This window comes from Solea solea, chromosome 9 (genome assembly GCF_958295425.1).
Source record: "Solea solea chromosome 9, fSolSol10.1, whole genome shotgun sequence".
Lineage (NCBI taxonomy): Eukaryota > Metazoa > Chordata > Actinopteri > Pleuronectiformes > Soleidae > Solea > Solea solea.
The window spans coordinates 13633731-13659272 of NC_081142.1; the positions used below are offsets into that span (position 1 = coordinate 13633731).

At 39.7% G+C, this 25542-nt stretch overlaps 2 protein-coding genes across 3 annotated transcripts in view; both read right to left on the reverse strand.

Moving 5' to 3' along the window:
• Nucleotides 1-5004, reverse strand: part of LOC131465829 (adhesion G-protein coupled receptor D2) — an 80995-nt gene extending 75991 nt beyond the window's left edge. For both annotated transcript variants that reach the window (XM_058638764.1, XM_058638765.1), the window contains exons 1-5: nt 4866-5004; nt 4726-4756; nt 4591-4615; nt 3007-3231; nt 2081-2722 (exon numbers count right to left, since the gene is read on the reverse strand). In XM_058638764.1, the coding sequence (XP_058494747.1) occupies nt 2081-2722; nt 3007-3231; nt 4591-4615; nt 4726-4755 (922 nt within the window). In that variant the 5' untranslated portion in view covers nt 4756; nt 4866-5004. The remainder of the gene's footprint in view (nt 1-2080; nt 2723-3006; nt 3232-4590; nt 4616-4725; nt 4757-4865) is intronic.
• Nucleotides 5005-8628: 3624 nt separating this feature from the next.
• Nucleotides 8629-25490, reverse strand: kif14 (kinesin family member 14). Its single transcript, XM_058639084.1, has 29 exons — nt 24241-25490; nt 23407-23661; nt 23164-23251; nt 22967-23065; nt 22695-22747; nt 22559-22589; nt 22185-22292; nt 21907-22023; nt 21392-21510; nt 20873-21045; nt 18842-18989; nt 18479-18542; nt 18110-18294; nt 17823-17925; nt 17519-17676; nt 17272-17419; nt 16835-16981; nt 16229-16361; nt 15759-15852; nt 15491-15632; nt 14751-14857; nt 13337-13437; nt 12992-13222; nt 12514-12698; nt 11875-12027; nt 11124-11246; nt 10905-10979; nt 9898-10048; nt 8629-9133 (listed from the first exon to the last, which is right to left on the reverse strand). The coding sequence occupies exons 1-29, from the start codon at nt 25281-25283 to the stop codon at nt 8751-8753; spliced, it is 4917 nt and encodes a 1638-aa protein (XP_058495067.1). The 5' UTR covers nt 25284-25490; the 3' UTR covers nt 8629-8750.
• Between the last annotated feature and the right edge of the window lie 52 nt (nt 25491-25542).

Consider the following 25542-nt stretch of genomic DNA (forward strand, 5'->3'; position numbering starts at 1 on the left):
ATGGTCATCATTAGCTCTTACACATGCTACAGCTCAATCAGCGTCACTGGCAAACAAATTCTTATACTGTGTCTTAGACTTACTGGAGGAGTACTATCCTTCCCCCACATTCAGTTTTGTGAGGGGGAGTGAAGCTACAGTGCTCACTGGGGACCATGATGTCAGGGAAATTTGTTTAGAAGGGTGGGATTCAGGGTGACGCGAGTTACAAAACATTTACAAGAACCATTAGGAGCTCTACCATTTGCCAATTACAACTTGGTCATCTTCTCCACTCTTTACTGAACAGGGAGAGCACGCCAGGCAGATTCCCCCTTTCCTCACCTTCATTAAACGTTCTAAGTTTGAAAAGGAAAACAGTGTGTATGCAAGTTAGCCAAAGCATGCCACAAACTGAGAAAAGTACTAAGGGATATCCTTGTAAATCATGAGGGGTAATTCCAATCGGAGACATTAAGTACTGTCTTTATCATATGCCAATTCCAAGTCCTGATAATATTAGCTGATGTTTCCATTTTCTTGAAATGACAATGCAATTAATGCTTTAAATCAGGGGTGTCAAACTCATTTTTGTTCAGAGGCCACATACAGCACAATTTGATCTCAAGTGGGCCGGTCCAGTAAAAATAGTAAAATAATAGCATAATAACCTATGAACAAAAAGAACTCCTTGCTTTTTTTCTCCTTTGTTTTACATTTTATGAAGGATATTTTCACAAAACATGAAATTTCTTGTGAAATATAAGTGCAATTTCAACAATATCGTGCCTAAATGTACTATTTACACATCACACTGGATCTAAAAAGGCACAAACATTTAGTCACAGGTATCTGGAAGAGAAAAATATTGTATTTGACATTGCGTTTAGATTGTAATCGTAGTGTGAAATTTTAACAAATTCATCCTGTGGGCCGGATTGGACTGTGCGGCGGGCCGGTTCTGGCCCCCGGGCCGTATGTTTGACACCCCTGCTTTAAATCAATTCCAGCAATGTGTGGACACGGTCATTTACAATACTTGTGTAACACAGGTAATTTGTCACAGTGCTCGCACAATAAAAGCTCTTCATTGGCATTTTTGTTCAGTGCTGGTAATGCAGTGGAAAATGCAATAGAACCAGAAAATGTGCCAGCTTTGCATTGCCAGGGGCATTTATATATGGGAGAGATATATATATTGTGTGTTCAACACAAATCCAAAATTCAGGTTGACAAATTAAAATGTGTTAAAGTTGGCAGTTCACCCATTTATTTAAACACTGGTAAGTTGGAGCTACCTAAAACTGTATTATACAAAGAGCAAATTTAGAGCTCGGTGGACCCCAGAGAACGGCAAAACAAATTCTGCCATCTACTGGCCAACTCATCATCATCATCAATGTCACAGCATCAATCAAACAACATTTAACTAAAAAGTGTTCAAAATACTGCTGCTGGGCTTTTAACCAGAACTAAGAATCACATCACTCCTGTTATAGCTAACTTACACTGGCTCCCTGAGGCCTTTACAAAAATAACGTTCTCTATCTGTTGACATGTTTTTATCGCATTTTTAGAACATGTCCAAACCTTTCTGGAAATAGTAAAAGACCTACTTTTACCTGCCTGCATGTGAACATCATTTGACCTGAAACAATACAGTATATAAAGTAGGTTAAGCTGAAGAAAAGAATAGGATAATGAGAGCAAATGTGGGCCTGGATACATGTGATTTTTTTTCACATCATTTGTTTTATGCTGCCTGAATTGCCAATTGGGTGGAGTTTACATCAGGCCAGCTCAGATCTTGGCAAGTTACTGAAAAGTGTGTACTCCACAATGACTTTCAAATGGTCTCATGTGATTGCTTTTCTGCACAGCAGCCCCACCCAAATCAAGAGCCAAACTAGCTCAACATATGAACATATGTCTAACACAAGTAAACTGATCTATAACAGCAGATCTTGTAAATAGATTTAAGTTTATTTTGTAGTTTACGATGTAAACTATTCCTGTTATTCATTTAGCATTTCTAATTTTAATTTAATTTCTGGAGACTCTACTTCCCTCCTGTGCCCATGCAGAATCCTGACTAATTTACCTTGACATGGGATGTCGCTCCACAGCTCCACAACGGAGGACTCTATTTTCATGGCTTCTTTACTCCACTGGAACACCAGCCCAGAGGAAATGAGCGTGCACTCATTTTCCATGGTGGAGATTTCATTGCTATTCAGTACCCGGTCCCAAATGTGTAACTCTGTGATGTTCCCCGAGAATGACTCATCCTTTTTAAATGAGCCCCCAAAGGTGTCCTGCTCCTGCCCAATAATGAAAACGCCATCAGGACCAATGCTGTCAGAACTGTTTAGGCTGTCACCTCTAGAAAATTCAAGGCCATCAGCATATATTGCCCAGTGTCCACCATTCTGGCTCCAAGAAACGCACACAGAGTGCCAGAAGTCATCATGGTCAAACGCTTCTTGGTAGGGCCCATGAATGCCATGGACCAGCAGAGCCAGCTGCACAGGCTTGCCCTGGATCAGGTTTGCACGAAGCTGGAACTCATTAATATATGACTGGATGGAATAAGAGAAGATGGTGGAAATTCCAAAGCAGTTGGGATCGAAGCGGAGACGGGTGCAAACGGTCACTGAGCCCATGGGGGAGAACTTGTGCTTGAGACTGGCATGCTTCCTGTCTGAGCGCCCTCTGAATTCCAGAATCAGGGTGCTGGAAGAACCTTTGGTTTCACCCCACATAGAGAGAAGAAAGACATTACAATGAAGAAAAATCCTGGCACAGCTCTTGGAAAAGTTGGAACCTGATCATAAAATTCCAGTTCCTGGTCCAATTCCTACTGTAAACTTGGGAAATACTTATTCACTGTGGTTAGGAGTGTTGTATGACAGCATTACCCTTTTTGCTTAATCAGTAAGAAGACAGAAGCACAACTTGTACAACAAAGCAGAGCAAGGATGCTTATATGTCAACATAACATGTAAACATTTGGCCCAGTGAACCTACTTGTCAGATATGTCATGACTTTCTTGGCAATCCACACAGGTTGAGAGATTTTTATCGACTTTAAAAACCTGTTTAGGTTTTGGTTCTCTGCTGAGTTGGCAACTGTGGCTAAGGCCCCAAAGCGCTGGTTACATAGTTCCCCTGCACTGCTCCACTGCAGGCGATCAGGCACATACTCATAATAGGACTCATCATATGTCAGCATTCTGGCTTCCAACGTAAAGCCTGTTCAAAGAAGAAAAAAAAAAAGACATGACTGGAGAGACCAATGCCAAACGTACCTGGCAAAAACTCAGCCTGATATGTCTGACTATGTTTTAAATTCTTTTTTAAATTCTGTTAAGATCATATCAGGCTTCATGACATATCAAATGCTCTTGCATCTGTATTAACATGTCTGTTTGCTCCACTGCCACTGCTTCAAAAAAATCTCAGAGGGCACTAGTGAAAGCTTGTTGCCACATTTTCCAAGTAAAATGTTTTACTATGAATGTGAGACTAGCAATATTTAGAGAAAACAAATCTAGTTTCCAATCCAAACTCAGAGGTCACCACCAGCCAAACGATGATGTATTCTAAGCCTTTCTGTTCACCCATCAGAGTCAAGTCAAGTGCCATTAAACACTGACATCTGTCACACACTCAAAGTCGAGTTTACAGCTGAATATGGAACAAATTCCCAGAAAACCATCTTCATAAATGGTGTGGTTGACAAGTTAAATCTACCTGTGTGTGTGTACTTGTTTTTGTTGCCTCTTTAAGACTTTTTTCTGGACCACAGGTCCTCACAGAGACCAAAGCACAGTCCAAATGAGACATACCATTGTGTCTGAGGCTCTGTTTAAGGTTAGGATTAAACTGTGAACTGTAAATCAAGGGTTAAGCATTAAGCAATAACTGGTTATGGCTATGGTTTGGAATAAAGGTTTTGTTAAGCTGTAACCAATGGATAGGATAAATGGAAGACATTATTGAGTCATAAGAAGAATAGCAGCACAACCTGTGTGTGTGTGTGTGTGTGTGTGTGTGCGTTTTTAAGTTAAGTGTAAGGTGAGGTAAGGTAAGGGTCTGATGAATGCATTCAGTCAATGAGGAAACAGATATACAGTCTCTTGAGCTTAAAACAAAAGACAAATCTCAAAAAGTGTATATTTTACATTGTGAAATACTATGAAGTTCATTCCCACTTTTAATAAATCACAGATTTGATCAGTTTTATTAATAAATTATTACACTATATATCATATCACACACATACATATAAATATATATATATATATATACACACACACATATATATATATATATATATGTCATCTCTGTTTTCAACATTGTTTTCTGAACCGTCTCGTTTCATTGTGCTAGATACTGCAAGTTATTATTATTGTTGTATTAATTGTCCAATGTATTAATGGACGATAACATTTTACCACTAACATTCTTGCTAGTTAGCTTTCAAGTGAGACATTTAGCTTCACACTACACACGCTACATATTAGCTGTGGTTTACTTGATAAATAGCTAGTTAGCTTTGTTTTAACCAATATAGCTCGTTTTTTAACTCAAGAAAACAAAGTGACTCACCAGATAAACAGCAGTGAAAAGACACCTGAAACAGAAGTAAAAGTCCAGTTTAATTAACAACAGGTGTCCTTATTCAAACGTAAATATGATACAACAAAATATCATACTATATAAACACAAAGATTGTGTACTTACAAAAATGACTATGAACACCACGCTGGACATCCTGAGGGGGGGGGAACAATATTAGCTAATAAAGAAAAGCAGTTTCATCATACGGTTAAAGTTATTGTAAAAAACTAAGAATAATACAAAGTAAATGAAAAATATTTTACCTGAGCTTTTTGTCGTGTTCTCATTCCAGTCGCGGGGAGTCAGTGAACGCAGCATTCAACCAGTGTTAGTTTGTTTTTTTGGAAATGTTTCCCACTCAGCTGTGCTCCTTCTGTCACACCGTCACGGGAGCACATGAAGAACCGTGGCGGGATCAGAGTGACAGACCGACTCCTCCACAGAGCATGAGGAGATGAGGAGGAGGAGGCGGCTACAGGGAGGAGGAGGAGTGGTGTAACCAGCAGTGAGCAGAGGGCCAGGCTATCAAAACTATGGTTTAAGGCCCTCCAAGTTTGAATGCAGTTCAGTGGGCCTAGTCAAGCTGGAGAGGCTTGTACAATGATGTAATACACCAGCGAATGTGGAACCATTAATCACCTTGATAGAGGGAATCTCTTTTTTTCTAGTTCACTGCTGACGTTTGACTTTTGTTTTTAATATAAGTACAGCTAAATAAGTGTGTTAGGGAAGGATTTGAATTTGTCACTGACATCCAGGTCCCACCAAGGGCTGCTAAGGTCTTGAGCTTATCTGAGGTTTCACATGAAGAAACATAACACTTGTGTTAAAGTTTTCTCTGAAAAATGTACTTAGTTTGATCAGACTGACCTAAGATTCCATGACTGTTGTCCACAAAGAAGATTTCAACACAACAACATACACTGTTATTAATTTGAATAATTTTTTGTTTTTGTTTTATTCAAATGTTTTACTCTCTGTGTTCCCGGTCATGAGAAATGAATGTGGGCAGATGGACACAGGTGCATGCATGGACGTGCACACACACACACACAAACACCATGGGTTCCTGTGTTGTACAGTGACAAAGTACATATACTTTGTCACTGTACTTAAGTACAAAATTCACATATATGCACTTTACTTTGTCATTTATATTTCTTTATAGTTTTAACATTTACTCCACTACACTACATTTCCTCTAATTATCTTTGTTACTCGTTAAATAAATAAAATCAGAAGAGTTGGTAATGGTCTGTATTTATATAGAGCTCTTCTAGTCTTGATGAGCTGCTTTACACGACAGTTTTGCCATTCACACGATGCAACACGATGCTCAAGGATACATATAGACTAGCAGAGGCAGGAATTTAACCCACAACCTTCCAGTTGAAAGACAACTCACCCTACCACTGATCTACCATTGCTCAAACTAACTCCTCACTTTTAATACTTTTACTTCTTAAACTTAAGAACATTTTATATCAGAAATTACTTTTGATACAAGATGACCTCAGGGTCTACAAAATATGCCGTATCCCGGATTGATGACATCAAATCCTGCTTTAAACTGTTTGTTTGAGTCCAATGAAACCATAGAGGTAAATATGAACAAGGAGGGGACATGGATTTACAATTGGAAGGAGGTAACACAGATAGAAATCAAAGCATGATCTTGAGCGGTGTGTACAGATACAGAAATTAATCTACCAGCACTTTATGGGATGCAGACCAGCAGATGGTTGTTCCCGAGAGGAACCAAGGGAAGCATGTAGAGATGACTGCAGGTCTCGGGACACAACACAACATGTGATCATTTCTTTGACCATAGTGGGGACAATCAGAAGAAAACAAGCCTGAGTTGCCTCGCGCCTTACTTGCTACCCAGGACAAGGATCACTTTTCCTCTAGATTGGCCTTCACCGATACACTCGTGTCCTATTGTCCAAAGAAAAGAAAAAAAAGTGCTCCTGATGACAACTCTGCACAGGGATGCAGCTGTGAGCACCAAGGAGGACAGGAAGCCCAATGCCATCCTGAATTACAATAGGAACAAAGGTGGAGTTGACAACCTTGATAAAGGTACGTCGATTTTTATTTTTCATGGACTTCTTCTCTATCATCAGATTGTTTGAAATGCACCAAGTAAGACTTGGTTCTGGTGGAGTGCTATCCATTTGAATATATAAACAATGCCTTGATGCATCATGCAAAACATGAGATATCATTTGTATGTACTTCCACATTCACCATGCCAACACCTTCCCCGATTGTCAGGCTCCACAGCGTTGTTAACAGAGATACAAGGCAGAGAAGCGAGATCGAGAGGTGACAAGAGGAAGAGATGTGGTCTGTGTGCGCAATAGATGCAAGAACAAGCATAATGTGCCATGAATGCAATGCATATGTTTGCAAGAGACATGCAACAACCTGCGCACAATATTATTGTCCAACATGTGCATGAGGGAAAAAAACACCATTGGAGTTTGAGTTGACCCACTCCACCAAGTTAAGAAGCCTGATTTGTTATCAGTTTGAAGTTTTTTCAGGCAAAAACACATCTGATAGAATGATGAGCATTGTAATGTATTGTAATGCAGTGCTATTTTTGACCGGGAACACAAAATTGTTTAACATGAAAGGAAAGGTTAAAAAAGTAAAAATTCCTTTAGTTAAATCCAGGTGGAAGTGTATATTAACCGATGAAGGGATGCACCCATCATGTCTAGTGCCTACAGTACAAGCCTGTGGAGGCAGTGCTAGGATCTGGGGTTGCTGCAGTTGGTCAGGTCTCGGTCAGTTTTTTTTGGCCAGGCAGTGTAGCTTTTTTTACATACATACAGTACATCTTACACTGCCATGTTTCTGCAGCAGAATAAATGGACAGACCAGTCAGAACATACATTTTGTGTTTTAAAGCCAAAGCTTGCTATGCAAAAAGAGAAAAATGAAAAAAAAACAAAAACACATCTTTCTGGTATGTGACACACATGGGAAAGAGGATTATAAGAGGAGCTCTCCACTTACTACAATCTGCAGTCGCACCTTTAGATGTCACAAATTAGTATAAACTGGACATTTAAAGGAGACAGTAATGCAACCCTCCCCAAAAAAAAAACATTTCATTTTTCAACATTCGCGTGACCTTAACCATGAAATCACCCATTGATGACATAGGCCACTCCCAAATACTTCAGCATAGACTTTCCAGCCCTGATTAAGTCAGTGACCAATCAAACATATTTTGAAGCTGTTATTTAAGGATTAAAAAAGATTGGTATAAATGTAAAAGTTTGACTTACATGTTCCAGTGTCAACCTACAATAAGGACAAACAAACAGTTCCAGGGGTAAAAGTATGTGTAACTGTGTGGATTTGTTTTAAGTGTGAGTTCAGTAATGGTAGCTGAATAAAGTAATGTATTGGTAAACATGTATACTTTTATTCCTCTTATAGTGTTGACTTTACTGTTGACTTTTGCAAGTCATTCATTCATCATCTACCACTATCCTCCACATGAGGGTCAATATAAATGACAAAGTAAAGTGCAGATAACAAATGTTATCTGACAGGAAAAAAAAAAGTCAGGTTTGGTGAATGGGGTGCAACAATTAGAAGGCCTTTGTTCCTGTCAATGTAAGCCACGTGAGTTTATTGTAGTAGCAGAGGTGCATTTATTATTTTGTCTTCTTTTTTTTTTAAACCATACATTAAAAGAGTATAAAGAAGAGACCCTGTGTATAAACAAGTCTCTCCTGAGTGCAAGTGTGCAAGTTACAGTATGAGAATATTATTCAAAGACTTATATCAATATAGGGACAACATACACCTGATTGATAAACAGAGAGAAAAATACAGCAGCGTTTAGCCACCCTGAATAATTGTAAGACATTATACACCTTCTAGTGACTCAAGTGTTTTTAAAAAATGCCATTATAGTACTCAAAAAAAAAAAGCATATATATTATAGTCAGACATGAGGATGAACCTCAGGTGTATCTTAAAGCCTAGTACCGCATTTACTCATAGTGTCTGCAATTTTAGCTTGTCTGTAATGGAAGGTTTATAATTATGGGATGCCCAGCAAAAGAAAAGAAATATACCCACATTGTAGTAAACGCTACACAGAATAACATTCACTATGTACATTACACCCAATGTGGGCTGCCTTTGGCTGACACACCAGCAGGCAGAGAATAGACCATTTTACTCACGACTCGATTTCTAACAGCGCTGTGAGTGGAACCACTGTCATTGGTCAAGAAATCATCTTCTGCACTCTTATTTGAAGCGCCAGAGCTTCTGCCTTCTCCTGTGCTCTGTTCGTTGCAGGGCGAGGACAGGGATTGTAGGGCAGAGTGGACTTCGTCTCGTGCCGTCGTGCTACTCTGACGTGGACGGTTCCTATTGAGCTGCGAGGACGGTGTCAAAGCCCCTTCCTCAGCCAAACCAGTGATCAGCTCATCAACAGCTTTGGCAGAGGACGAGATCAACTCTCTGCAGCTGCTGAAGTTAGAGTCTCTGTCTTTCCCTGGGAGGAGAATGACAGTCAGGTAGAGAAAGTGACAGCTGCTACAACAATATTGTGCATTTTGACTGAGACTGTTTTTTTTTTTACACTATTCATACTTACTTCAAATCCAAAACTCGACATTAACAACCCAAAGCAAAATTATCATAATATATTTCATGTTTTTGTTGGCTGAGATATTGACAAAGCTGCAACTAAAATGGACACATAAACCCAGTAAATACCATAAAATACTGCATGAAGAAAGTTGGTAGTAGTTATTTAATTGGTAGAGATTTTAAGGCAAGGGACATTTTTATTCTGTTTTTAGTAATTAAAGTAAAGCAATGGAATTAATTTAACGGAATCAGTTACCTTTATATATCTGTTCTAGGCTATAATTTTGTTTAATTAAAATTCTTTCTTTTCTTATCTTAAAACAAACTGTTCATGGTTTCAGTAACCCATCTATACTGTTTATACATGGATCAAACGCGAGGATTCATCTCAAAGGGTTTATCCCAATAAATTTTTATACTTAAATACAATGATGAATTTGTCAAGGTTTACTAGTCAATTGTTATTATTTTTTTGCAGTTGTCCATCAGTGGTATTATATTGTAATTAAACATTTAGGAAGGGAAAATAGTGAAGGACAAAAGGCTAGAATATAGCTTTGACCTTAGAAGTACTTCTTGTGACATTTGGATACATATATTTGGATATATATATATATATATATATATATATAAACAACCAGCTTCTGTGTACGTCGGGGGCTTCACCTCGCAGTGCAGCAGACAAAGAGGAATGCAGTTGTCGGATAGCCTGGTTCAGCTGGAACAGTTTGGTTGCTGTGGTCCTCAGCGTCTGCAAATGCAAAGCAGAAGAATCCTCCGCCCCTTCTTCCACCTCCTCTGGGTCACATTCTCTTTCCTGTTAAAACCCCAGTATACAAAACAAACACACACGCATGTAAATGTAATGCAACCGACACTATGCTGATGAATTTACTTCCACATTTGCAGTGCTGTGTCAAAAACATTATGCAAAACAAAAATAAATGCCATGTTGTTTCAAGCTGTTACTCAGGTTTATTTGTCCACAATATGCCCCTGCGTCTATATGTGTCAGTGATTGTTTTAACAAAAAAAACTGCTAGTTTGTGTGACTAAGATAACAGCAAACAAGCCTGTTAGCTGTGAGTGATGCCGCTTCATTCAACACATTCATTACCTGAATTATCTTTAAGGGGTGACTGCAGTGAGATAAGCCTACAGAGCATTGAGCTTTACAGGGACAATAAAAGGCTGAGTGGCATCTTTAACAGGGCTGCAGTGGGAGTGGGTATTAATCTCTAACATTAATCCCTTGTCAAGATGGAAGACTGTTTTAACCATAACAAATCCAGGGGAAGCTTTGCTGGACATGTGTTTTCTTTCAGCTACAGGCCCAGTGTTTCTCTAATAAAGCTGCAGACAGCTGATAGCTCAAGCCATTAATCAGATTATTTCATTCCAATTAAATAATCTGATTAAATGATTAGCAACATAGATTACAAAAACCGCATGAAACAGAAAGAGGAAAAGAATTATGTATCTGAGTTATAGGTTACACTATGTATTATTTACAACAACAAGCTGTTTTTAGAAAAATCAACACAAAACTATAACCGACATTATAGTATTAGTAGTACAGAATTGTCCCAGGAAGTACAGTTGTTTAATTAACTCAAAAACAAGTTTCTTTATTGATATGAAGAAAAAAAAAATTATCTCACACCACAACTCACCGTCAAATGGAGATGCATGTAGTTCTGCAGAGCACGTGCAAAATCGAGTGACTTCGATTTTAGGCTCTGTAGGACCTGAGAGTAGACATGACAGGTATCAATAATCACAAAGCATTCAGAAAATGTACATTCAAAGTTATAATTTAAAAAAAATAAAATAAAAAATCTTTGTGACATAAACTCAAAGTATCATTTACATCTAAAGTAAAGTAGTCTTACCGGGGTTCTGGGATATGCCAGCTGAGCCTCTCTTAGCATTTCCCTGGTGATGACGAGGCTCTCCTCAATAAGAGAGCGAACACCTCTGTTCGTACCCTTCAGTACACACATGACCAGTGATGACTGAAAAGATGTCATAGAAAAATGAACCATTACATGTTTAACTTAATTATTGGGACAGCATATGGTATACAATGACACCAAAAAAATTGAAAACAAACGCCTTTTAGGACATCAAATAAAAAAAAAAAACTCAGTCTAGAACAAACAAATACACATAAAAACTAGGTTCATAAATTTACTATGTAAAGTAAAAAAAAGTAAAAACCTTTTCAGACTTTCTGAGGATCAGCAGCTGAATATGCCCGTAATAATCAAACATCAGAAAGTTCCCTTTTAGATATATTTGACACATACTTTGATCAGTAAGGCGGTGATTTATACTACATTTATTACAAATTACCTGTCAGACAAACTGTCTTCAACACTGGGAATCTTTTAGTTTTCATTCTGTCATTTCTGTGGCTGTCTCAAATATTGATATGAAAAGTGGAGGGGAGGAAAAAAAAGGGAAAATAAACAAAATAATGCATACAAATATGTGCAGACATAATCCCACATCCTCTAATATGTTCCTGGCCTCGAGATACACACGGCTGATATGAAATTCTTTGGTATCATGGAGTAAGGGCTTGATTATAGTGGCCCCACAAGCCTAACCAGAGATACTAGTATTAATAGTGGTGGTTACCTTGCCTACAGCCTGGGCACCCAGCTCCACAGCATTTAACGACATGCACGTCACCGCTGCCAGGTGGCCGAGTGCAAGCAATGCAGCATCCAGGCACTGGCTGCTCTTTCTCCGTGCCTCTGTGACCATTGATGTGATCTCTGACTCACAACCCTGAATGGAGACAAAATTACAATTTCAGTAAACATCATGTTAGCACAAACTCACAATGAGCTTGAATTAAAATTGATTTGATTCGAATTAAAGCAAGCAAGCTAGAAAAAAAGCTGCACCCACAGTCTGAGGTGTCGGTAAATAAATTAAAATACTGAAGAATGTAAAAACTTACGGGTAAGGGGGGAAAATTGCGTGTTTAGGTGCTGAGGCTGGTAAGGAATTTAGATTTACGTTTCATATATTCATGTTCTGTTTGGGGCTCAAGGATGAGAATTCCCACCGCTTGGCCATTTCCATAGACGGAGCTCAAACAGCTCAGAGCTAAGATCCGTCAATCAATGCTGTGCATTTTGATTAGCCGCCCCTGTCCAAACCACGCTAAACTGAAAATCAGCTCAGAGTCTGGGCTTATTTCAACTTATCTATATATTGCCATGAAATGCAGTGTATATAATATCACTGTAGTGTCATCTCTGCGTTCACCTGAATGAGAAGTTGAAAGAATCCTCCCATCTTCTTGACTTGGCTCTTGAGTTCCTCGGCGATGGTGTAGAGCGAGCCAGTAAAAGGCTTAATGTTGATCATCCACTGGGTGGTAAACACTGCGCTCTCTATGGCTGCGGTGGCCTTGACCAGCTGAGTCTGAGCCACCAGGTCAGAAACAAACACTGCAGGAGAAAAAGATTAAAAATTTGAATCATACACACCTACACATACACCTGAAAAACGATAATCCTCAGCTCAGAAGAAAGGGTTTGTCATTCCAAAACCTTAAACAGTTGTTATTTATCTTCTATGACCAATATCAGACAATTACATGAAAAAAATTCATGCAAAGGGCTTCTTCTGGTCATGGCCTTAGTCCATCTATCAGCTTTGTCTAGCAGTTAACTCACTGTTGAAACCAAATTTTGCTCTACTTCTCATTTATTACTCATAAAAAAAATGGAAAAATTCAGACCGTTCTCATGGTTATCATCATCCAGGCCGTCATACAGGTCAGATATGGTTTGGACAGCCGTATACACCAGGTTCAGATCACAGGCCAACCTGTCAGCCACACTCTCCTCTGCGCCTCTACAACCCCGAAGATGGGCCACCGACTGACCAATCAGCTCCTTGCAGATGCCAGGCAAGGCAGAGGATGTGCTGCTGGGATGGGTGGAGGGTGGTTTGGCAACACCCATCAACCCTGGAGACAAGGGTGTGCCATGATGGCCTCAGTAAATATCATTCTTGCAACACATTGTCATTATAAGTGTTCCATTTTAACCAGAAAAGCAAGTGATTTTGTTCAGTGCCTCACCAGCACACTGGGAGGAGCTATGATGGAGACTCTGAATGGGATGGACCCGGATCTCATAGAGACGCCCAGAGATTCTTCTGCTCTTCAACATACTCCGGCTCCTAACCCCAAACAAACCAATTCAAAACCCGATGAGTAACACGCCAATGTTTAGTGTTTAAAATTACACCATTTGATCATGATGATGCTCTCAGAATTCAAATTTGGTGATCTCAGACACTTAAGTTGACCTGACATGGGGAGCATTTGTGTGTATACAGCGGTAGTAGCGGCAGGCTGAGTGACCAGGTTTTCTGAGCAGTAGAATTTCTTTCTAAACGTTTTAGTGGGCCCTTCTTTGTGTTTTTAGGCATACTCAAACCTGATTGCAGCCGTGTCACTTTTGCCATGTTGTGGTTGCCTTTGTCAGTCTTGTCATCAAACTAATCACTAGGAATGTTGCCGTGTGTCAAGAGACCTAAACAACGCTGCACAGAGAAACGCAGAGAGTTGCCTGGAGCTATATCAGCAATGTTTTCATACCTAAAAGCTAAGCACTGCAGTTTTTAAATGTGTATTTATTTTCCCAAGGTTTTAAGCGTAAACAGGGTTCAATCGAGTTCTCCTGGAAAATCCATTTTATTTTGTCTTCATGAACAATCTATTGTATAGTGGGAGTGTTGAGGAGACAGCTGTGGCCATGCGGCTTAAGCATAGGTTTAATGAAGTCACACAGAAAAAAAGTGCACAAGGAACAACTGACCTCGTGCCATGTTTCATTTGGCTGGGTCTGCTGCTTAAGTTCAGGCACCAGTAGAAGCACCATAAACAGGCTTCACAAGAATAACAATAATATGTGGGAAAATGTTCATGCAAATGGGGATATGCATGAACCACAGGTGCTCTGTGTATGTTTGGGTTAAGGGTTGTAGATTGAGAAGCACGGGGAGTCTTAATGCCCTTTCCTTTTCTAAACACCTTGGCATAGCCTGTATGGGTATAAAATTAATAAACAGAGGGAAAAAAAACTTAAAACGGAAACACTGTGGGCAGCAACTTCATGTTAACTATTCATGAAAGAAAAAAAAGATGTGTTGAAAGTTAAAAATATGTGCCAGGTTGTAAATTACATTGGTGGAAACTAGGAACTCTTTGTGAAAACAACCAAAATCTTCCAAACTATGAGACAGAAATGATTTTCCATGTTCCATCTCCATACTTTTCAACTTTCCATATACATAAATTTGCCGGACATATTGTTCACATTAAAACGAGTTGAGCATCAGGGCTGTGGAATAAGGTCCCAAGGGCTATAAGGCATAAACATTTTCCACCTAAGTCATGAGAACTGTTGAAAGATGGTAATGTAGGCAGAGACAAAGGCTCGTACAACCAAGTGATGGGATAGGAAGAGGGAGAAGAGCTGGATAATTACCTTCGGCGTGAGAATGATGAGGTAGAAGCAGAGGAGGCCGATATATCTTGCTCCCACTCATCATCAGGGTCATAAAACACATCGTCATCTTTAAAGGTGGAATCCCCCTGCGGAGAGTAAACTACTGCTGACAAACCCAGTCTCATTTACACAATTTAATGAGAAAAGCACAGCAAAGTGAAGCAGCGTCCCTCTGTCAGGCATTAAACAACCCATTCTGGACTGTAAATAAGGTCAAACACCCGGGAAATTGGCAATTGCACTTGAGCAGATGTCAAACAGAACATGCAGAGTGAGGAAGAGACAGGCTGGAAGAGACGTTTTCCATGTGCTTAACAGAAACCAAACTAAATTAAATAAATATGCAAAAGCATCCACTGGATCTTTAAGAAATTTGTTGGGAAATCAGCAGTTTATTTATTGCATATCCTGCATCATTATGAGTGCAAGTATGCTTCTGATCATTCAGATTCCATTCACAATATGTAACAATACTGTCAAATAAAATTGAATGTGTCTATTAATAAATAAAATATTATGTTAATTAGAAAAGAAAAATCTAAGTGGACACTAAAGGCAGACATAGGGTTGAGAGAAATTGTTTGATTATTAATCGATTAATCAGTTTGAGGATTTTTATCATTATTAAAAACAAGTTATCTGATGTTTCAGCTTCTTAAATGTGAATATGTTTCTGGTTTCTTGCTCCATATAACAAAGAAAAGGGATTTAAGCCAAACCTGTTCGAGGTCCCTCATGGCTGCCATGTTGTTTTGGAACTTGTCCAGGCTCCAGAATGTGGAGATCCCCAGCTTTGTGTTTTGAACCCGCACATGGACCAAACCACCTTGTTCCACGTTCTCACTTTCAGAGCTCTCATGCCTACAAGAGTAGAGAGTCAAGTGAGGCAGCGGATTATAATTTTAAGCTTGAAATAATACTCAGGTTAGCGGAGTAACTGTGTAGATAGCAGCCACTTGAATGAATTAATGAATAAATGAAAAACACCTGCAAAAAACTGTGTTTTTCCTCAGTTTGGCACTGATCTTATTAGCTTCTTCAATCATCAAGGACAACTTCATGGCATCCCACTGTGGAGAGACTGTAATATAGAAATGTAATATGTTAACAACAAATTAAACAACAGCCCCGAGCCTAATTTGATTGTATTGATGGAAGAAATTCTAGCTATGAGAACATTTCAAAAACACTTAGATAATCCAGTGCAATAGGTAATAACCGTCCAACTGAAACTTTTAATTTACAGTCCAAACTTCTGTGTAATTTATTGATATTAAAATTTGGTATTGTACTGTTCATTGTTTAGTTTTGTTAATTAGTTACCATCCATAAGAGTTAGCCACTATCACACTACTAGGTAAGAGGACAGATCTAGGCATGTGGAGTTTAGGTGGCCTGTGTGGGTGAAGATATAACTTCTAACTTCAGTATGCGATATTGACTCGGAAGAATCTTACCATTTCTGGGAGTGTTGTTTTCCCTTAATGTTTTTTTCTTCTGCATCTCTTCCAGCTCTTTGGCAATCTTTCTTTTCTCAGCCTCCAGGGCCTCAACAATCCTCACTTGACTCACATGGTGTTCCTCCATCGCCTGGAGTGAATCATGTTAATGTACACAACATTAAAAACCACCAGGCCAAAACACTATGCCTAAAGCCAAGCTCTACCACAACCCAAATGGCCCATCAGTTAAACATAAAACCCAGAGTTGGCACATTTGCTTGACCCTCTCAAGCTCATTTTTATACCATCAGAAATTGTGAGGATAAGCAAATTAAGCATATGATGTCATTTGGGGTTGCAGGAATAAAACTGATTTCCTGCTGAGTGACATCTAACTGCAAAAAGCTGACTAAATTAGGATGTCTCTTAATTTCATTTGCATACTGCAAATCCGCCAACAGAAGTCAGATACATACTGTCGATTGAAGCACACAGTTTCTATCACAAGTAAAAAGACATTTAGTATGACAAACACATTTTCCCCACAACATGAAAATACATAATAAAAAGTGAAATGAACAGGGAATTTAATAATGTAAAAATGTTGCTCTGTGTCCTGACCTGGGCCTCCATATGCAGGCGGAGGCGTTTCTTTTGGGTGTCCACCTCCTGCTCCAGCTCCAGCTTGGCCACCTTCAGCTCTGCCATCTGACTGACCACCTTCTGTTGGGCAAACTCCTGTTGACGTTTCCGTGCACTCTCCTGGTTCTAAATAAATTACATTGACAGTGACCGATAAGGGCAGGCACACAACCGAAAATAGTTAGTGAGGGCCCTGTGATAATGCAATGTTGATATTGATAACAACAATGTTAATTAGCTGCAAATAATTGCACTGGCAACACATAAGTTAAAAATCAACATACTACAGTGCATAGAGGGCATTAATTAGAACTGTAATTTCCCTGCAAATGATCATCATTTAGCAGTCGTAGTGTTCACCAGAAACTAAATAAAACATGTCGTATTTTCATTTTAAAAAAAAACCAGAAGTGTACCAGCTCTCTCTCCAGGGCTCGGATCCTGTGCTCATAAAGAGACTTCTGATCAGACAGCTCCTTCTGTGCCATCTCCTTTGCCATCTGGATTCCCTGCATCATCTCCTCTTTTGCCTTCAAATGGGCCTCTTCAATTTCTGCCTCCAGTCTGAGATGCACAATTATGGCTTCAGTGGAATTCTTACATTCACTATTATTATTTCACACAATTATGTGTTGCCCTTAAAAAAAAATCAGTCTGACTCACTGTGCTCTTTGAGCTGCGAGTAGCTCATTTTTGGCAAATTCAAAATCTTTCTGGCCGTCTCCTGTGCCTGTCCAACACGATACCCGCTTCCCAGACTGCACCTCGGCTGGATGGTTAAAGCGGAAGTAGTGGTCTCCACCTAGAATCACCCTGTCCCCCTGGAAGCAAGATGCAAAACAATTAGTTTGTAAAATGTTTGGTCAAATATGGTGATGACATGCTTGGCTTAGAAATCAGTTGCCTCGTAGTACAAGGCATTAGTTATTGCTCAGAAAAGAGTAGATATTCTTTATGATCTACTTACATGATGAAGGACAGTGGACTCTGAGATGAGATTCCCGTTAACAAAGGTCTTGGCATTTTCCATTGGCGTGATGCTGACAGTATCACGGATGCTGGTTATAACACTAAAAATAAATACAAAAACAAAAACATGTGGTTTAATAGTATTGCCATTTGAAATTGGCTGGGTGTTCAGAAATCCTGTTACATCATCGAAACCTATTCATATGAAGTTAATTTTAACTCATGTGTTTTTGGTTAATATCAGCCTATTTCATACTTGGAAACAAAATGCCATAGTTGTCTCACCAGTGTTGGTCAGCAATGAGGGCTCCAGTCAGTTGAATGTCATGGCTCAAATCAGACTTGAGCTTGCCCACTGTGGTCTGACCCTCTTTGATCATGTAAAGAAGCATCTCTGACAGCTGAGGATCCTCGTTCAGGTTCACCAGGTTGGGAAGACGATTGTCCACCTTGAATGTCACACCTGCTTTCTGAGGCCGCAAAAGAGCAACAGCATGTCTTACAGCTTTTGTCTACGTATTTTAAAAGTAACACAGAACTAATTTCTTGGAGTTAAACATTGTGCCTTTACTTTAAATAAAGTTAAATGTTAAGTACGTTCACAGAAAGTTTAATAATGAATAAGACAGGTATATTTTGCTCAGGGCAATTTACCTGCAACTCTTTGGTCTCCTCACGTTTGCGAATTTCAGCTTGTTCCAGTTTCTCTCTCCATGCCCTGTCAGAGAATTAAGAACTAAACTGAGAGGTAGACCAACATTTTAAAATCACCTACACAGAAAAATACCTCATTAAATACATGCGATATGGAGTCGTCGCATCCAATCAGACTTTCAGTGTGGTTGAAGAAAACCGTATACATCTACACACAGTTTTGATAACAATGGATATGAAGAAAAATCACTTTGCTCTGAGTTCTAAATCTACTATAGCTTCTAATATGATCCCCTCAAAAAATATAATATTCAGGGGTTCATGTCAAATGAATAAAATTAATAAATGAATGATGATTCTGACCGGTTGGCCTCGACCATTTCTCTCTCTTGCCGAGAGAGTTTGGTCTTCAGGGCAGTAATCTCCTGCTGGAACAGCCTGACTCTCTCCGGTTCAATTCCGAGTGAGCTCATCTGGGCTGCTCGCAGCTTCTCCACCTCCGCCTTCAGATCTAGACACACAGAAAAAAAAGCAATACATCTACATTAGATAATGCAGCAGTTGTCACGAAATATAAACAGCGATGCTTTAACAATCAAAACAAATTGCAAGGAGTTCCAAAGTCCTGACAATGTGTTTTAAGGCATGAGGCATAAAAGAATAAAAATGTACGATTTTGTCCAAAATGGGACCAATAATGTCAGTTCCTGATGACAACTTACTGAGCAACCTAGACTGGATTAGTAATGCTAAAGTCATATTCACTTTGAGGTTCTTGCACTGTCAGGAAGTGTGAGAAATCCACAGCAAGAGCTCCCCTTAGTGGTGAATGTGATGAACAGCAACACAATCACCTCATGAAAAATAATACTTGCATGACAGTTAGCCGCCATGTGCGGCTGACAGTGCATAAATATGGCCTGGAGGCAAGGTTAGGGCCAAGACTTAATTGAACTGGGTAGTGCATAAGTTGGTGATGGATAGATGGGCAGACAGGAGGGTATGCGGGGAGAGAAGTAGAGAGAAGATCAAGAGCAAGAGTGAGATAGACATGCACATATACATAAAAAAAAGAGAAATACATAGACACAGACAGTGAGACAGAAACAAGGAGACAGATGAAAAATTAGGTAACAGGACAGACAAGAAACCAAAGAATGAATGACAATTCAAATCAGTATGTGTATAACATGACTCTTAAAATTGCAATTATTGAATCGTAAAGGACGCAATTTGTTATTTTTATGATTTTTCCCCCCAAAAAAATGCAAAACCTCCAGGTTGAAAACCTATTTTCTCTTAAAGTTTTCATTCTTGCACTAAAGTATAATAGTTAATGCTTTGAAATTATATTCATCCAAATCACTGTGAATCAGAAAATTTGCTACTAGGCTTTTCCTTCAAATTGTTTATCCTTAGTTGGGACAAGGCGACATGCACAATCAAGTTATCTTATAAGAGTTCAACTCTTATAGTAAATTAGATAGTGATAATTGCCTTTAAAAATGTCGGACATATAAAGATAGATTTTGCTCCTGCATGACATTTTAAGACAACCATTTAACTTTGGTTTTAATTTCCAGGGGCAAAACACTTGAAGCAACTAAGTAATACCTCAAGGTGTGTTCTATTGCTATTAAAGAAAACTATCCTGAAAACTAGGGCTGCAATGATTCGTTTACTAAATTACTATTTAGATAATTGATTAAATCAATTTTTTATTTTAGTTTTCAGCTTCTTAAATGTGAATATTTTCTATAATGAAAGATAATTAAATTGGGAAAATAATCATTAGTTGCAGCCATACTGCAAATTTTAATACCGAATAATTCCCCAGCCTTGGTGTATAATAATGATCGAGGGACAGAAGTACACCCTGTTCCTTTAAAACTTGATATTGTGCTGTCGAGATTCTTCCACTGCACAAATAGTTTTCACAGATGCCAGGAGTCTAGTAACAACATCACTGAAGTACAAAAAAATCCATTTCCTTGTGAATGAGGACATACAGGTGTGCAGCTTATGTAGGAGGCAGATGTTCAGGTTTACAAAAAAAACTTCAACTTTCAGAAAAACATAATGTCCATGAATGCACAGAAAGGAAAGAAGACTATTTGAGATCAAAATTGTTTTCTCAAAAGGAGAAAAGGGTTAGGTTAGCCTTGCTTCTCTATCTCCACTTTTGTTGTCACAGAGGCCACATGATTTTTTTTTTTAATGTCCCAACCTCACAACATAGGGGTCACACATGTTAAAACAGGTCCATGATTTACCACTCAGGTGAAGCCTTATGAAACACTAACTATTCATCAATTAAACCTGTTTAAAAGGCTTATTGCAGGGATGTGGGGGGGGAAAGGGGATTTTAGAACGTGGTAATTTTCAAAAACTGACCTCTGATGAGCTTGGCACTGGTATCCTCATTGACCTTGGCCACATTAATAATTGTTCGGGCCTGCTGAGCATAGCGCAGTGTGCTTAGACTTTCCTCCACATTGCTACCTGCTGGGCTCAGAGTGGCAATCATGGTCGTCTTGGAGTTACCACCGAGGCTTTCTTTCAACAGCCTAAAGGAGGGAAAAAGGGGGAGGATTGGTCAGTATGTCTATAATTCAAATATTTGCACAGATGTGTTATGGATTAATAAATATTTGCAATTATCTTCTGAGAAAAAACATTACATTTTTACTTACATGTTCCTCAATTAATTTGTGTTAACATATTAACAAGTAGGACAGGTATGAATTTTCTATGCATTGAAGTCGGTCTTAAAAGTAAATATAATAACAAAACTTTGGTAGGATGTGTTGTCAACCTATTTTTATTATTTTTAAAGACACTAAAGATAACCTACAAAGCAAACATTGTGTTCTACTACAGCTTCGTGTTTATAAAAAAAAAACAATCTCTCACCATGTGAGGACAGACTCCCTGTATGGTATGAAGACCTTCTTCCTGGTCAGTGCCTGTTCGGACAGGGCAGAGATGACCTTTCCAAGGGTAAGCAGGGATTTGTTGATGCTAGCACCTTCCTATGATGATACGGGAAAGGCAGTTATGAAAATGCAGCTTCTTCAAGGTTGGATATAACCTCAATCTACTCTACAAATATTATTTGTGGATAATATACTGGAACTGCAACAGGTGGAATGGATTTGATTCACTCTCATTAGTACTGATAAACTAGTTTTTGTAGACTCTTTCCATCTGACAGAAATCTGTTAAACAAAATACTGGGCATCAAAAAGTGAGCAAAAGTATCCACTGAGGATTCAAATACTGATTGTTGATTTATATAGGCCTTTTTCCCCAAAGCTATTATTTGGGTTTCAAAATTAAAAATGTGAAGTAGGTAGAAACAAATGTAATTTGCTCAAATGGCGTGTACTTATTCTAAAAGGGGGAAAACTGAGCGTGTGTGTTTGTACCCTGAGCCGGTCTCCACTTGTCTGGGCGGAGTTACAGCGTTCACTTCCAGCTAGGTCCACCAGGTTTATCCTGCTGGTGATACTGTGGTCATGTTCCTCACCCTCCACAAACTCAGTCTGTACACAAGAACACCCAAACAAACACATTATAACATCAAACAAATGTGATCAGAGTGTCTGACAAAAAACAAAACAAAAAGAAAAATGTATATATATCAGATCTTATGAAAGCAAAAGGTATTTTTGTACACGTGGTAGTGATATAGATGGGTCCATACTTTGGTTTGGGTCATCACCAGGGTGAAGACAGAGTGAGATCTGGAGCTTTTGTCATTCATTCCTGTCGCTGCTGTGGCTCTCTGCTTGTTTCCCAACTCCAGCCACCCCTAAAAAACACAAATGTAACCTAAGATTAAAATGTCATGCTTTATCAGCAGCAAAAACATTTTTTATAATGTGCAGTATCTTTGAAGGCTAGCATTTGTCTCCATTATGTACCTGTCCTGCACTTTCAAAATGTTATTCAGCAAAACCTCAACTTGAACCAACATTCAAACAAATTCAGATGCATTCAAAGTGGCTCATAAGAGCAACAGCTAAATACTTAGGATTATTCAAAGAAGAAAAAGTCTTGACAGCAGGTTCCACCTACCTGAACGTCACTGTAAGAGCTCACAACATTCCTGTAAAGAAATAACACAGTGAGCAATTCTGATAAGTACCCGATTGGTCTTTTGAATGTATACAAAGAGTAATCCAGCACACAAACAAACTGAGGGTCTACTTACGTAGAAAGCTCAGCAACATAGGGACCATGGACTGGATGCTCCCTCACTCTTAGCTAGAAACATTAATCAGTTGAGTTTTTATTTTTATATACAATTCTGAGGTATGACATTTTTTTATCAAGATGTTCCATGTCATCTTGATGGACAGGAAACTTTGCATTCCTACTTTAACAGAAAAGCTGATTTTTCTTAAAAAACATCTTAAAATTACCAAGACTTTGGCAATATTGTTCTATTAAATTTCAGTCATCTGCTTGCAGTCAACTACTTACAGGCATTCTCCTTTGGTTTGGCTCATCTCTGGTCACCAAGAGGTCATGGATCTTTTCATTGTACACTTCAAAATAGCTCATCTCGACATGACATTTGACCTGAAACATAATGAGGCTGGGTCTAAGTGTTGTTTGGAAGGGTGCATCCTCAAGATTTTTTACTAAAAAATAAATGCCTCTTCTATGTCACATTTTACCTCTTTATTTTCTATGGAGTTCAATCTAGAGAAAAGTTCATGGCAGAACCGAGGGACAACCCCCGCCTCTTCTCCAAAGCCCATCATCCTGCAGAACGATCATTTCAAGCATTTAACGGACAGCCGATCAATTAAAATTTCAAAAAACACCATGCATGTTTAAGAGTAGAAAAAGCAACTTGATGACAAGAGTGATTCAAAGTGAAAGCTAAGGCTGTAATAAATAAATTAAAAAGCACTCACGTGTACGACTTCCCAGAGCCCGTTTGGCCGTAAGCAAACAGACATGTGTTGAATCCTTCAAAGGCCCTCAGTAGCAGGGGTTTGGCCAGTGTCTCGTACACCAGCTGTTGACTGGCAAAGGTGGGGTCACTCTTCTCCACCGAGCAGAACGAGAAGTCATATGTAAAGGAGTAGTTCTGTTTGGACTCCGGATGTTGGACGACAGTCTCCTGGCCGTTCATGAAAATGACCTGTAATGCTTTCTCTGCCTTCTCCCTACAACAGAAAATAACAACTTTACTCTGAGCACTTAAGCTTAACAATATAACCTTCACCAAGGAGGATATGTTTTTGGACACACTGGATGACATTTGGATGGAATTTACTGGGAGAGCAGGTTATGGCTCGATGACAATGATTAGATTTAGGAGATGATCTGGATCTGGACTCAGGATTGCAATGACACTGTGGGAAACTGGGCAGCCTGAGCGCTTTTTCTAATTTGCAGTGCAGTGGTCAAACACAGTATTCCTCAATCCTTGACCTCTTGAACCCATGCCCTGCATGTTTTAGATGTTGCCCTGCTTCAACTTTCAACACACCTGATACAAATGGTCAGCTCACCCCACTTATATTTATAAACATTATCATCATCACTGTTTCCAAATTGTCAAAAGAAAACATTTGCATACAACTCCTGGATACACAGGAAAATGGTTTTGTCCCCCAAATAACTGAGAAACTGTATACAGTGACACTTCACAGTGGCTAGGCACCCGTAGAAGATTAAGCAGATGTAACTTTAGTTGAAATAGTGGACAGAATATCATATTGGGTGAATTCTGCATCACAAACCTGGCACTGAAAGGACGGACACGGACAGCCACAGTCACGGCACTGTTTTCCATCTTAAATGAATCCTGCAGCTTCAGAGCTTCACAGGGACGAGTCAGCTGCTGCTCGGTAGGAGCAGGAGCAGGAGTTGGAGTTGGAGTGGATATCCCAGTCTGGGTCACGTCTCTCTTTAGACTTGATGTCCTTGTCACGTGCAGCGTAGAAATTGGCTTGCCCGTGCTGGTTTTGTTGATTCGTGGAGTTGGCACGACTTTGACTTCTTGTGCTCTAGGTTTAGGCCTTTCTAGACTTGCGGACTTGGCTGCCGCTGGTTTAGGGGCCTCTTTCCCCGCCATTCTCTCGAACACATCTCTCTTTGCTGCGATTCTCTGGAACGGTGTCTTCTTGGTAGGGGTTTTAAATGTTTGGGCCTGGCTCTCCTGTTGTCTCACAGTGGTGGTAGTAGTGGTGGATGATGATGGTGTTTTATTCTGCGCCAGCTTGCCTTGTGTTTCCAGGTGAACAGCAGTAGTTTCTCTACCTTTGCTCTTACCAGCAGCTTCTCTTAAACTCGTGGACCTGAAAACAACAGGTGTTCTACCGTTTGCTTCACTGAGGACTTTGGACACCTGCTGCAGGCCTGCACTGTTGACCTCACGCTGCCCCTGTACGCTTTTATCCATGGAGGGAGTTCTGGTTCTGCGCTGCAGGGTCAGTCTTTTCTCTGACGTTGGAGTGTTGTTGCTCTGGCTGTTCTCTGTCACGGTTGTATCCACAGTCTCGCCTCTGGTCCTCCTCCTGGACCTCCTCTGCAGGGTGAGTCTGCTCCGGTGGGGAGTCTGCGGTTTTGACAGCGCAGAGATGACATACGTCCTGTTGACCTGTCGGCTTTTCTCGGATGTCCTGCTGTCTTCAAACGCGGAGGAGTCTCCGGACGTTGTGTCACTTTTTTCCAGCGTCGAGTCCGCGGATTTTCGCTCGGCCGTACGCCTTCTGCCCGGTGTCGACATTAGATGGTCATAATACGCCGTGTGTTTCCTCGCTTGAACGCTGAACAACGACATGGCTGTTCAAAACAAAAACTAACCGCGCTTTACTACGGTTACTTCACTTCCTACAGCAGCACACGACACAAAACAATGGCAGCCGGACGCAAGTAGAGATAGGCATGGTAGTAAAAACTTCAAATAAATACAGTCGGGAACAGTTTAAGCCATGTACACCCTAAAACAGAGCCGCTTTTGTTTATGTGTCTTCTCTTCCGCTTTCGCCCGCTTCGATTTTCAAACCGCCTTCGCCACTGGCAGCTGATTGGCTCAATTT